General features: G+C 35.9%; 1 protein-coding gene across 3 annotated transcripts; it reads left to right on the top strand.

Annotated features, from left to right (window-relative positions):
* Positions 1-25: 25 nt before the first annotated feature.
* On the top strand, positions 26-12,530 carry LOC117406107 (ankyrin repeat and SOCS box protein 11-like). 3 transcript variants are annotated; one of them, XM_034923988.2, is made up of 8 exons: positions 26-220; positions 6,142-6,221; positions 7,811-7,918; positions 8,298-8,448; positions 10,372-10,506; positions 11,176-11,367; positions 11,887-12,007; positions 12,260-12,530. In XM_034923988.2, the coding sequence occupies exons 1-8, from the start codon at positions 43-45 to the stop codon at positions 12,267-12,269; spliced, it is 975 nt and encodes a 324-aa protein (XP_034779879.2). In that variant the 5' UTR covers positions 26-42; the 3' UTR covers positions 12,270-12,530. The 3 variants fall into 3 exon arrangements, with proteins under 3 accessions (XP_034779879.2, XP_033865817.3, XP_058886077.1); XM_034009926.3 differs by lacking the exon at positions 26-220 and adding an exon at positions 1,881-2,071; XM_059030094.1 differs by lacking the exon at positions 26-220 and adding an exon at positions 2,085-4,477.
* Positions 12,531-15,170: the final 2,640 nt, after the last annotated feature.

The raw sequence follows: 15,170 nt of genomic DNA, 5'->3' as shown, positions 1-15,170 counted from the left end.
GCAAAACACTCCAGAGCTAGTTCAATATCAGCTCTAAACAAAATGGAGGATACTTCTATACTGGCTGCTTTTAACAATATTTATGTCGCTATCTTTACTTTGTTTTGTTTTAAGCTGTTTATCAAGATTTGCCTTGCTTTGCTGACTCAATTTTACATTGTCCAAGGAAACAGAAAGGAGGCTGCGAGAATTGCTGAAGAGATTTATGGAATAACTCCAGGTAAAAATAGAATATTATTTAGCAACATAGCTTACAATTGAAGCTTGATACAAGGTCCTTAATATCAGTGTATAAGCTTTGAATAGTGTTTTAACAATCTTAAGATGAGATTCCACTGTAAAAACATGTCTTAGCACATAACTCCCCATGCTGTCATATGGGGGAGGGGAGGTGGGTTCTGGGTAAATAATGAAACTGTAAATAAAGGCAGTAACTTTATAAGCAGCAAACAAATATACACACAAATATACACAGACAAGTAATTCTTGATATTTCCATTGTAGGTACACAGACTCAAGTTGCTTGTTTAAATTCGCAGCAGTAGTTTAGTTAAAAAGCAGTTATTATTTTCCTAAACTATGTGGTTTTATTTGTTATTAATTGTTATTTAACATTGTAATAAGATAACAATGTTTTTTGCATAATTTCGGGATACCTGCTAAGGTTCATGTTTTAATGGTGAAACCACTCTATCTAAATTGTTAAATACAAAGTATTTGTTTCTTGGATCCCTGGTATAGAAAGTCATGTTGGATTTCTAAAGTGCCTGTACTTGTGCATTTATTTGCAAAACTTAAAATATTCAGCATTTCATTAACAAGGTGATGTTACTTAATATGATATTTAATTAAATGTATTCAGAACAGGCTAAAAAAAATACATAAACAAATACATAAATAAATAAATAAATATGATATCTCCATTGGACGGTATATGTTGTTTTACTATTGGTCTTTTATATTTGTTGATGGTTATTATAGACCATTGCAGATCAGTTCTCCATGTGAATAGTAGCTTATACAGCAGTTGAAAAGCAGGTTGCTTGAAGGAACTGTTTATATCATGTATATTGGGGAAGGGGCCATGACCTGTAGTGTTAGTTCCAATAGTCGTGTCAACCATCATATGATGCCCCATCCAGCCAGTTACACTGTACTGTAGTGAATTGTCTTTCCACAACAGCTTCATAAAAAATGGCCAAATTACTATATAATCAGGTTGTTTAGTGGACCATTATGCATTGATCGTGTCTCTCTCTCTGTCACACTCTAACGCGGCAGAACAGGATCATTCCAATTCAAGACCATGTCTTGAAACCAATTCTAAGGTTTTAAATCGAACTCTGACTGCAGAAAAAACAAATATGTAGGCTGAACATGAAAGTCTGTGAATATGTCATAGTGTCAGAGAAATATATATATATATATATATATATATATATATATATATATATATACAGGTGATCTTGGACTTTTGAAGACTGTCCAATTGGATTGCAGATTTGATTGTAGTTTGATATTGAAACAAGATGAGATTGAGGTTTACAAACTGATTTCATGATGCAGATGGAAATGTGATGTTCTAGACCTTGTGGCATTTGGGTATCATCATTTTATACACATTTATATATTGACATCTACTGTTTATCCTACTGTGCACATCTTTACAAAGATTCTCCCTGGAGAATAATGCAATTTGAGATTATGAGAACCTCCGGTATAGGTTCACTAGTTTTTAATACTATATTGCTGTCAGTCTGTGTGTGTGGTTGTAGAAATTTCAGGTATGTTATGGTACAAGCTTCATTTACAGTACTATAAGGTGTTTGCCAGATGTCTCCTTAAAAGCTAGGAGAACATTCGGCTGTCACACGATGTTTTGTTGCTCTCTGGTAAAGCAGCAATTAAAAATAGATCCCTCCTTGAAAGCAAGGCACCATGTCTGAAGACTTTACTCCAGTCTTGGATGGTTTTATAAAAAGGAGAACTGATATAACAGGAATCTCTGCTTTATCTTGGAATGCTAGATATGACCTGTACGGGAATTACATCTGCCATCCGTTTCAAGGGGGTAAGTTGTTTAAATGATATTACCAGAATGATTGTTTTTTTGCTCAGTATACTGCTGCAATGAGATCAAATTAATCCTCTCGTGCTGAAAAAAAAAGATAATCTAAGTGCAGCACTGTTTTGTTTTAAACAGTTAATTAATCTTAGTCTGTTTAAGAATAATTGTTTATACAGTAAATCTTTACACACTAAACATTCACTCCCTCTTACTTTTTCTTTTTAAATACAAACATGTGACTGTGAAATCTTGAAAAAGCAGCCACCAAATGATCAGGCCCAATTGCTGACTGGTTTTAATGTACCTTTACAAATACATTGAAATGGCCGCTAGGAGGAGACAATTAAAAGGATCACCTAGTTTAAGAATATTTTTCCATTTTAATTATGATTAATCAGTGTGCAATCTATGCTGTCTATTTATGATACTTCTGTGTCCTCTTGTAGGAGTTTCCAATACCGTACCCTGGTTTCTTTTAATCATTGTAACTAATACAAACCAACTTGGTGCAGTACAGACAGAAGGTTTCATAGACTGATCAAGTTTACTGTTCTTAATCGAGTTCTAGATGTCAACAGTGTTTTACGGTTCTTACAATTGATAGAAGTAATACAGTTCATCGAGAACCGACTCAAGAAGGTTAACACAAAATAACTACCCTTAACACTAGCCTGGTGTCTGTTTTTAAAAATCTATTGAGTAATAAATAATATCTCTTTTTAGATCTGTTGACCTTGAGGCTAGGAAAGCTCAAGGGAGTGACCCCATTCAATAAGAAACTAAAGAAATAAAACCATAGCATATTAAAATCTTAATGGTAGAGTTGGTCAGTCAGGTATTTATTAATTTACTTGTTTGCCTCTCTGTTTATTTATTTATTATCTATAATATTCCACTTACATAGCCTAGTGCCTTTAGTATGAGAGCATCTCAGTAGGACCATTGCTTTCCTCGTGTGTGTTTAATTATCTCTGAGCTCTTCAAATAGCTTTGGAGGTTAAGTCAAGAGAGTTTAAATCATCTAGGTATTAAATATATTTAATATATGAGGGGTCCTGCTAGAGTGGAGTGCACCAGTTATTCACCACTGTAAATTCTGCAGTTTTCCTGATGTTTATACTATGCATTTACCATAGTTTGCCATGCTTGTTTTTAATTGCTTTACCATACCTCCCTGTGCTTTACAATGCTTTCACTATGCTTTATTACACTTTGCTATGCTTTCTGTGCTTTACAATGCTTTCACTATGCTTTATTACACTTTGCTATGCTTTCTGTGCTTTACAATGCTTTCACTATGCTTTATTACACTTTGCTATGCTTTCTGTGCTTTACAATGCTTTCACTATGCTTTATTACACTTTGCTATGCTTTTACGAAGAGAAGTTACTCAAACATGCTGCATTTCTACTATAAATAGATTTGAGGTCACATAAACAACTATGTAAATAAAAAAACAAAAAAAACTGTGTGACCTTGCAGCATAAAACAGTAATTGCCTAGTCCTTAACAATATTTTTTTTTACAGCAGAAGCTGTAATAATTAATAGGGTTTCTATTTAAACTAAAGTAAATGACAACAGAACTGTTGTAAATAAACCACCTTTTTATACAGCTTTGTTAAAGGTATGTTAAACGTACCTTTATATATATTGGTGTAACAAGGCATCAATGTTAACGTGATACTGAAATAATCATTAAAAATTATTAGATTTCAGTTAGTCTAAAACCCCAACCCTTCCCCCGATACCCATGTCTGCCCTAATCCCTTAGTTTGAATAACGGGTTTGCCTGGTCCTCTTCAGAAAAGTTGTCAGGCCAGTTTTCTTCGACCAGTTTGTAAACCTGACATTACATTTAAACTGTCTTCTGAGAGTGCCAGTTTGTAAACCTGACATTACATTTAACAGCTTAAATTATTGTACATCCTTTAAATGAACATCGGATTTGAACCATGCAGTTTTGAACAGCTGCTTACAGTAAAGAGGTACTAGTTTGACATACTGCAAATTAAAAAAGTACCTGCCTAGGTAGATGTACCTTTTATTGATTCCATACTGTATAATGCAGTTTCATAACTCTGAATGCATTTAACAAACTGACTAAATGAAAGGATACTGTAGTTGGTTTTTTAGTGTCCATGTGAAAGGTCAGATTGAAAATCCTCCTCAAAGCAGCTCTTTGTTTAAGACTAGACAGCTTTAGGAGGCGGGTCAGTATTGGAGTGAGATATAGTGGATAAGAGGACCCACTAGAAGAAAACATTTCAAGTCAAATTGGCCGTGGATCAGTTCAAAATGCTTTGCTGGGAAACATCAGAAATGCTCACAGAAATCACACTCTCAAAGGAATACTGGTCCAACCAGCATCACATATATGGAGGGTATATTTGTAATACTTTAATGAGTGGTAAGTGCTGTTTTCTTTTTCTTCTCCAGATGTTGGTTTGTCTGTTAACTGCAGTCTTTGTTCCTCATTTTCTGTTTACCTTGACAGGAACTCGCTTACAGCAAACAACCTTATTTGCTGCAGTCCTTGAAAATGAAGATAACGTGCAGCATCACAGAAAAATATACACCAAAGCCTTTTTTTTATCAGTGTGCTGCTTGAGATAGCTAATGCCAACTTCTACTTTTCTGCAGCTGGTGGGAATAAATATTCTATAACCAGCAGTTACCAAAAATATATTAAGAGCACTGTATACAATCCATTTTGTTTTTAACTAAACAAAATAGATTTTTGCAATTGTAGGCTAAACTTTAAATCCTGTATATTATTTCATTTGGACAGCTTGGTTAATGCGGCAGTGCATAGTGAACTTTGCATCAATAGTAATAAACATGATTTTCAAACAACGCAAACAGAATGTGTTTTTTTTTAGTATCACTCAAAATGTACATATTAAACCAAATAAGTAATACCGATTCCTGACTTATGAACACTGTTTGTTTGAAATGCAAACTGGTCTGTTAGCCAAAGAGTATGACACTCATCAGGACCCTAAAGACTGTTTGCAATTTCTTTACAGACACTGCAATGCTAGTCCTGAGGTTACTAAACAGGGTTTTTGTTTATTTATTTAACCTTCCACAGCATTTTGTGTTACTGTTTATGCACGAGCTTTGGAAGTGGCAGTCATAAAAGCTCATTACAGTATCATTTCTGACTTCAAGTTCCTTTACCTTTAGCACAAAAAGCAAGTACTGTACTAGTAAGCAAAAGTACAGCTCAAGAGAACTCCAGAGTCTTTTTTTACAACAGACTATGTACTTAAAGTTGTTGTATCATGTTTCCGGCATTTTTTTTTTTTTTACACATAATTGTGAATTTGTTTTTATGTCCTGGCTCATTAATGACACACCTCTGCTATACAACCACTAATACTGACATTGATAAACACAGACTTGTCGTCGCGATGTTGCATTTCTGAGTGCTTTTGTCTAAAACCTTAAAGGTAAGACTATTGAGGAAGCAGACAAACAACAGTGTGGTTGAGAGGACTTTTTCTTTGGATAAAAGCTTGCAGAGAGGTGACGTCTTTATGGAAAGCCACAGAGGCTTTCAAAGCCAGTCGGGGTGGTGAGAGAGTCAAATAAGTTGGGGAGAAGGTTATTTGTGGCCCAGGAATTACCTGGACAGAGGAACAGTAAGTAATAATGAGCTGGCTATGAAAAACTGTTGCACAGTGATATATCATTTAGAAGAGCCATATTGATGCAGTGTTTAAAAATGTAAATGCTACCTGAACACCTCATTTGGCTGACAGTTTTTAAGAGATTCACCAGCCCATTATTGACAGAAGGAAAAACATGAAAAGACTGTAAAAGGATCAGTCGGGTTCTTATAGTATTTACCACAGTTAATAGTCATACATATATTGAAGGTACAGTATTGTTATTGATCCAAATTAGTAATAATTAAATGGGGTTAAGGTAGTAGGAACACTACAGTATGCAATACTAACAGACAGCTCGTTAAGGGAGTCTCGTTAAGCTAACCTGTTTCCAGAGTAGCCTCTAACACTTTTGTCCTCCACACAGTCACAGAAACACACTGTATTTTCTGCTTTGCAGGCTCCTGGGCAGATAGATCCCCACTTCATGAGGCTGCATTTCATGGCAGACTTTTATCACTCAAGACCCTGATTGCACAGGTATGGGTTTGATTTGAAGCCACATTAAAGTTTTTTTTTTTATCACAATATTCCATAGCTAATTATAACTAGCTTGGGTATGTAAAGATGGGGACACAATTATTAATCCACCTGCTTAAATGTTTGTTAAAAGTGATTACTAATGTAGTTTTTGTGACAAAATCATGTGGCAACCTTAGCCGTATTTGATGTACAGCTGAACCATATGTGATTTAACTAGTTCCAGGGGTCCATCAGATTTGTAAAAATATCTAATCTCAGAGGGAGTTGTTATATTATATTGTAGCTGCTTTATTAACCTCTGGGTATTATACATTTATAATGAAATGTCAAACACATCAGTGTTTCTAAAACCATTTCTGTTTTTCAATTCCAATTACATTTCTAATTTATTTTTAAAATCAATCCAGAAGCCCTGCTGCTGTGAATAGTGTGTGTGTGGGAATGAATGTTGGCAGGGATGAGGTTAAATCTGTCAGCAATCACAGGGCTGAGTGAGTGAGTGAGTAAGTGAGTGAATGAGTGAGTGAGTGAGTGAGTGAGTGAGTGAGTGAGTGTGGGGGGGGGGGGGGGGGGGGGTTGTGCTGTGATCTTTGTATTGGTTTTCAGCTTGGTAGTGAAGGTTAATGCCCACCCTACAAGTGATTTAATATTTAGTTTGAACTTTTTATTGACCCTCGTGTCGTGTTTATTTTGCTCCTGTTTGTTTTGTTAAATAAACGTGTGCATACGCACTTAAACTGCAGCTTTCTGTCTCTGGGTTTCTTTCCTGACGGTAATAGCTTCGGCCGTGATGCCACCCTATCACAATCCCGAATTCCAATTCCAATTCCCTTTTAATCAATTCCAACACATCACTGATGCAATTAGGAGTTTTCTGTTGAAATAGCTTCTCACAGGGGCAACAAACTACTTAAATTGAAGTCACTGTCTATTAAATTGCATTCAAATGAAAGCAGTTGAACAATCACAACAATCATTATGTCTCTAAAATATCAATTCCGATTCCAATTCCTTAAAAGGGAATTGTAATTGTAATTGCAATTGGGAATTGATTTTAAAAAGGAATTGGAAATGGAACTGGAATTGTAAAACAGGAATTGACCACAAACCTCCGTGGAGTTCGGCAAAAAATAAATATTTTCAGCTTTTTAACAGTAATAATTATATCAACCCCTTGCTTTCTTGTTTTCTTTTATTAAACATGTTTTTTTTTCTGTAGCTGAATCCATTCTGTCCTGCTAAGCTGTTGAATTTACTGATTTAGACCTATAATAAAATGTGCATTGATCTGCACCATTTAGCTGATAGCACAGCAGCACGTGTAAATGGCACATGCCAGAGGTCCATCTGTTAATAGAGGGTATTGTGTCTTGCAGGATTGGATATGACAGGTTCTGCTGTATACTTTCAAAGTGAGATTGCAGTCCTTCAATGAAAGGGTATTCCAGTTCTTGAGTAATGCAAGTTCATTAATAACAAATTCCCGTTGCAAAACAGATTACTATTCAGAGCTGCTGAACACGCCAGTAACGAGCTAGGATGCAGTCCCTAATATAGTTTTCAATTGTGACTTTTTTTTTTTTTAGGGTTTTAATTTGAACATCACCACCATAGATAGAGTCTCTCCTCTTCACGAAGCCTGCTTGGGAGGCCATGTTGCCTGTGCAAAGGTTTTATTGGAAAACGGGGCTAATGTAAGTCAACAGAAAAATCCTGTGTATTTCCTTGACTTGGTGCACCAGCTGCTACCAGCTGCGCTTACTGTAGTTATTGTTCTTTTGCAAGTTAAATGGGACAAAGACCAACATTGACTGTTTTATTATTATTGTGGATTGTATCCATATTCACTCAATAAGATACAGAAGCAGTAAAAAGAAACTTAGCAGACAAACGTTTGTTTTTCAAGACAGTGTTGAATAAGAACTCTGACACAGCGTGAATAATTCAAGTGGATCACATGCCATGTTGCGTGACCCCAGAAATATTCATATATTGCAAACCAAGGGATTTTCCCATTTTTTGTCATAATGTACATGTCAGATTGTTTATTGCTTTGTTTGTGGTTTTTCCCAGGTAAATTCAGTCACAGTTGAAGGCATTACTCCTCTGTACAACGCCTGCTGTAGCGGCAGTGCTGCCTGTGTGAATGTTCTACTGGAGTACGGAGCCCATTCCCAGCCCGAATGCCAGCTTCCTTCCCCAGTACATGAAGCAACAAAGAGAGGTAAAACACTAACTTTAGCTGGATGCACTTGTGCACTCTGACAAATACATATAGGTTTAGGTAGGATGAAGTGGGGCTGGCTGCAGTAAGTTCTAAAAGAGAAAAGTTAGGACTTGCAGCTGTGAGGACAGCTGTTGAGTTAGCTACCCACGCTCACATATTGTGCCAGGGTACAATTTTAATGTGATTACTTTTCCATTTCACAACAGGCAGCCTGTTTTTGGGTACTTGTCCATTGCTTCAGTAATAAATAGGTTCCTCCTAGGTTAAAAATGTGCTAGACAGTTTTTGCTTCACCAAGCTTCATGAAGATAGACATGACTGAGAATATATTGACAAAGCTTAGTACATTAAAAATAAGTCATGATTTGGTTTACGGTTGGGGCAATAGTCTAGTGTAAAATTATTGATTTAAAAAAACTTTTTTTTAAAAATTATTTATCTGCTTGGGACACCACAATCAATAATTAAATATGTACACTGGTACTGCACTGTAAAAAAATAATTCTGTGTTGTATTTAATACACTGTATTTAATTAAATAAATATCTACATATTTTCTTATATAATTTACCTGGTTATCATGACATTTCTCTACCGATTATCAGTAATGGAAAATGTCATTATTTTACAACACTAGTTTAGGTAGAGAAATGTCAAGCTTTCACATGAATATTGTTTACAAATAGAGACAGGAAGCATTGGCTTTTCCCTTAGCCTAGTTAGCACCCTGCTGTTACAGAGGGGAGGTTGAAAATACTAATGTGAATTTCAGTATCTGCTCTAATTCACTGTAGCTTTATTCATTAACCTGACTGCCAGCATTTGGAGAACAATTTGGTGATTGAAGGATGGGGCGATTTTAAGTAATCAATTGATAAATTCTCGCTTTGTGGTATTTTCAAATAAATAAGGATTGGAAATGGTTTGTCTCTTGGTGTCTGCAAAGATCGTATTGTGGCTTTCATGTCGGCATAGTTTTACCCATCATCTTGTGATACAATCTGATAACTGTAAAGGGTTTTTTCACATTCAAAAATAACAAATATGTCAAATTAAATTAAAGGCAAACGTAGGCATAACTTTTGTATTAAAAAAATACAAAATCAGTGTAAATAAAAATCCTGTTTCATACCTTAACCAAACATATTTCAAAGCTTTGTCAAAGCTTAGTAAACTTCCCAAGACATTATCTGTACTTTTTAATAATCTACCAAAGAAGGATAAGGGGTGGTGTTGATGAAACGTTTACATTTCATTACATCAGCAATCAATGATGGCATTAAATTGTAGTGATTTACACCTTAAATCAACATGCAGTTGCAAATTAAATGTAAATAGTCATAAGCCCCTAAAAGCTCATAACATAAGTTAAAACCGTATTCATGAAGCTTGAACAACAGACCATCTTTATTTACACAAGCTCACTCCACATACCGTTTCATAAAAACAGGAGTTTTTTTTGTTTGTTTTTTTTTACATTTCTGTGTGTTTGTGTTTCAACTGATTCACAGCAATTTACAGGCACACCAAGAGGTGTGAGAACCTGTCTTCCACACAGTAGGAAAATAAACACACACAAACAACTCTATACACCCCTAATAGGGCTGAGACACATTCATACACTATTGAGAGATAGGGCAACACGCCCTGCTGTGGCGTGGCTCTGGGGCCTGAACTGTGTGAAGTGTTAATGGTGCTTTGAGCCTCCCTGGGGTTAGGAGCAGGGAAACCAACCCACACAATACAATACAAAAAAATGCAATGTTTATAGACAGCATAACAATAAAGGAATTCTGTGGGAATGATATTGCAATACAATAGTCACACATCACCAGCATGAATTTCCCACAGGTCTCTTTATGGACATCTTTTTTGTGCCCTCTTAATCATATTTTTAACGAATGAGTATGTTTTTGACTAGGTCATAGAGAATGCATGGAGATTCTGCTTGCTAATGGGGTAAATATAGACCAAGAAGTCCCCCACCTTGGAACCCCACTTTATGTGGCCTGCACCTGTCAGAAAGCAGACTGTGTGAAGAAACTTCTAGAGTTAGGTAAGTGCATGTTTTCTGGAAAAAAATAAAAAAAACGACACCTGTGGTATTCCAGAGCAATTATATATATACCAGCAAATCAGCTGTTAGTATTGATTTCTATTATAGAGAGCCCGGTCAGTGATCAACATCCTAAGCTATATGAGTTCCAGGCGCTTTAGAGTGCATATTAACATCAATGTCATTGAAAATAGCATATTATTATTATTATTATTATTTATTTCTTAGCAGACGCCCTTATCCAGGGCGACTTACAATTGTTACAAGATATCACATTATTTTTACATACAATTACCCATTTATACAGTTGGGTTTTCACTGGAGCAATCTAGGTAAAGTACCTTGCTCAAGGGTACAGCAGCAGTGTCCACCACCTGGGATTGAACCCACGACCCTCCGGTCAAGAGTCCAGCGCCCTATCCACTACTCCACACTGCTGCCCAAACATAGCATAACATGATATAGGCCAGGGTCTGGCTGCCAAGTGGATTGCGAAATCTGAAAGACATAAATCAATACAGAGACTAAACCACAAACCGAATTCTGGTACTAATGAAGTATGTATTAAAACTGTGCTCAGGGAGGGAAGTTGGATGTATTTTCACAGAATACCAGGGTTCTGTGAAATGCTACTACACTGTGTAAAGATGCCTTTTTGCACCTTAACAGGAGCCAATGTGGACCTGGGCAGATTGCAGGACACTCCGCTTCACGCAGCAGCCAGAAAAACAAGCACAAAAATAGTGGACTTGCTAATAGATTACGGGGCAGATGTGAAATGCAGAAATGTTGAAGGGAAGAGGCCGGTGGAACTCGCTGCCCCAAACAGCATGGTGGAAAGAGCACTTTTACAACGAGAAGGTACCTCTTTTAAAGAAGACGTGCTGTGATACAATAACGTGATACTGTCAACAAATAATGAAGAGGTTCTATTTTATATTGTTGTTCCTCATTACAAATTGTTTTACATTTAGAAAATGTGGAAACAATTTCGACAATGGAAACTGAAAAGAACTGTTTTTTTTTCTCTTGGCTTAGACACCTTGATTTGGCCATGGTATAGCTTGTTAGTCATTTTCTATAGTCATACTTCTAGTATTTTTCATTAAAACATTTTAAATTACATACTTACCAGATTTTCTTCAGTGTGGTGTGTGACCTTGTTTTAATTGTATTATACCAGACATACTGTAGATGTAGGTTGTGTACCAATATAATGCATGCAGAGTGATATATTATCCGGGCCAAGAAGTACCACTGAATAAGTGTACAAAGCCTTGACATCACTTTTAAATGAACAAATATAGCTCAGAAGCCCCTATCATACATGACCGACTGTCGCTACATGGCTCATCTGTAGACCTTATTTGTTTTCCTCAGGTCCTGCTGCTCTGACGCAGCTTTGTCGACTTTGCATACGGAAACATTTGGGTCGATCACGACTTCACAAAGTTTCCAGGTTAGAGCTTCCAGGACGATTGAAAGAATTTCTTCTCTACAGGTACAGTAATTAGATTTGAAATCTATTTGCCTATCTGACCTGTATTAACCTTCCATTGCCAGTATTTTACATGCAAAATGATGTATTGCATGTAGTCTGCCACGTTACTTACTACAGCTGGCTCTTTAAATTGGATCAAATTGAATGCATATAGCTCAAGATTATCACATTATTATTGAAGTGTTAAAATGATGCTTATTGAGACTACTAAAAAAGGAATAACTGAATGTTTTTTTTTTTTTCATTTTACAGAATTTGTTGAATTTAGATTGGAAGATCTCCTGTAAGATGCAGACCATGGAGCTTTTCGTCTAATCCAACGTTCCGCCTATCATCCAAACACTCTATCATGAGTTCTATTGAATACTAATAAACTAATGTAGTTAATGTCTTCATACGATAACACTGATGAAGGCATTAGCTGAAACGGTGGTCTACTTGACTTAGCGTCTTCTAGTTTTACTCCATATTTACCATTATTCTCATAATGCAACTGGATTGACAATAAATGCATTGATTAAAAGGGATGTTTTCAATCATTACACAATTATTCCTTGCATAAAACACAACAGAAAAATAGATATCCAAGTGGAGATAGTGAATATTTGTTGTGTTATTAACATCACAACACTTGACATTTTACAGCGACCAGTGCTTTATGATTTCATCATCCATACTTCAAACAGCTTTTTTCAGAACTTATCAAAAAGATAACATACTGAGTTTCAAAGTGGCTTAGGTCACACATGAAATGAATTTGATGGCTCTTAGTTATTAGCAGGTCACATCAAAAAATCATTAGACATTATATGAAACAATATTGGCACTGGGCTGGGGACGGATGGGCAAGCAGATTGAACTTCTCCAGGGCAGAGTTTAGATAGATGTGAAAACTCACATTGTCATTGCAAGGATGGAAATACTGCATAGAGCTTTCCTATTGCAGGTTATACTATGAACTGACATGCCTGGGCGTGTTACCTATAGCCACTGCTTATATGTAACATGCTCTGGCATGTCTTTCAACCTGTAGTGCCTTAACTGCTTTACATCAATTGGAGTCTTATTTCCATGCCTGCACCACTTGCACTGTACTTTCTTAAAATCTCCATTTACAATGCTAAAACAAATACGAGACTAAGACTATTCACAAGTCATTCAATGAAACTGCTGAGTTGTTTATTTTTGTACCGGTACTGAATTGGGTGTGTTTTTACTTTTTGAAAAAATAGTGCTCATAACGTTTTTGAGTAAGTAGCTGCACTTGGAAATTATGACTGTACAATTAAAACAAACTTTCTAATTCAAGAACATACATTAATGCCACAAAGCTAAGGAACACTGTCAATGATTTTATAAATAATATATTTAAAAAAAAACAAACGTTTTTAATACTTATAATATATAACTGCTATTTTTTTCTGTTAAATGTCATGGAAATCTGCAAGCATTGACTAACAAGTTACTCTGGTAGTAAGACTTTTTGTTTTGTATTATTCAATTGTTTATATTGTTATTGGATTGTCCTGAAATACTATTATACAGTAAAACCCCATTTGTCTCAACTGAATCACACACACACACACACACACACACACACACCTGTATCACATGTAATGAGGCCTAAACTGTTTATCAACCGTCCGTATCTGCGTTTTCCGACTTTAGAGCAATTCAGATGAAGGGTGTTCTATTGTAGCTGCTTACTGATTCTGTAGAAAAAAAAAAAAAAATCTGTGAAGTTGATTTCCAGTTAAATAAACAAAAAACAAAACAGATTGCTTTGTCTTGTTTGTTTGAAGTAGTAAAGCTTTTCCAAGTAATTTTAAAACAAATGCACAGCAATCACTAAAGCACAGTTGTGGGTAATATGTTTACGCCAACGGTGTTTATTACACATTGTCAATACACAAATCTTCAAATGTTATTTTTATATTTCCTCTGTTGTGATGTCCGCAAACATTTGGAGTGGTCCTGGGTTCTGTTGCTCCAGTATTTTTTTTGTGTTTGTCTTTACCTGCCTTTGAGCTTGCTAAGAGCTTTGTGACCTTTAAATTGCTGGGCCCAGCTACTCTACAGATACAGAGAGGATAGGTGGGGAGTAGAAAGGAAAAAAAATATTAAATTATTCTATCAGTAGTACCCAATGCTATATATCTAGTGCTAGTAACAAACAAATTAGGCACCATATAGATTGAAGTTTGACCAGGACGCGGCTTCGTGGAAATTAAAATTTAAACAAGCAGAAATGTGTTTAAAAAAAACAAAACCAAAAAAATAAGATACCTTGAAAGCCTAAGGCAACTGAACATCAAAAAAACTGAATTGAACATAACAAAAATAATATTTCCTGTTATTTTTGATAAACTGACCACTGGGACATGATGGAAACTGAAGCACAAAATACTTTCAGCATTCAGTAATTAAAAATAAAAGTTCCCCTTGGATACTATTAGAAATGTCAAAAAATAATTTCTGGACCTGTCAACATCATTCTGATTAAAAAAAAAAAAAAAATGTTATTAAAATCCTCAAAAGCTGTTTTTGACAATTGTACCTCTCCTTCTCCACCACTCCAGCGTTACCCTAGACGGCTTCTCTGCCAATCAACCCTCTTTTATTTGCCTCGCTCCTTTTGAAAATCAAAATGCACATGATGTGTTTTACTGAATTGACATGTCAGCCAACTTGAATGAAATGGCAAAGCAGATACTGGACACGAACAGTAAACCTCACAGCTTACCGTTCAACTAAAGAGGTCACGTATTGCGCAACACTATAGTTACATCAGCTGTTAGGGGATCCCAATTCATTCTTTATCAAAGCTCATCCTCAAGCACATTCAATCACTTATCCATTCCAATTGCCTCTGTGTAGAAAAATAATGCATTGTGGTACAAAACTGTAATTACATTGTGGGGTCAGGGTTCTTCATGTAGGGGTACCACTGTAATGGACGTGTACTGTATCTAGAGCAATTGAATGGAAAAGCAGAGGCTTGACTGGAACAGTTAACCTTGCAGTTCAGAGATGGACATCTCACTATTCAATTAAAGAGCTAGCTCTGCATTGCAGTGTTTGGTATGTGTCTAATGCGGGCTACAGTACTATATGGACATCATGTACAGCATTTATGCAGAACTATCTTGAAACTCAGGAGGAA

This window comes from Acipenser ruthenus, chromosome 9, assembly GCF_902713425.1.
Source record: "Acipenser ruthenus chromosome 9, fAciRut3.2 maternal haplotype, whole genome shotgun sequence".
Classification (NCBI taxonomy): domain Eukaryota; kingdom Metazoa; phylum Chordata; class Actinopteri; order Acipenseriformes; family Acipenseridae; genus Acipenser; species Acipenser ruthenus.
The sequence above is the reverse complement of the archived record's forward strand: the minus strand, read 5'-3'. Positions and strand labels throughout refer to the sequence as shown.

Excerpts from the sequence above, each read along its gene's own strand:
- LOC117406107 (XM_034923988.2), top strand. The coding sequence starts at position 43 with ATGGAGGATACTTCTATACTGGCTGCTTTTAACAATATTTATGTCGCT. Across the intron at positions 6,222-7,810 it reads TCAAGACCCTGATTGCACAG|GGTTTTAATTTGAACATCAC; the intron begins GTATGGGTTTGA and ends TTTTTTTTTTAG. Across the intron at positions 7,919-8,297 it reads TATTGGAAAACGGGGCTAAT|GTAAATTCAGTCACAGTTGA; the intron begins GTAAGTCAACAG and ends GGTTTTTCCCAG.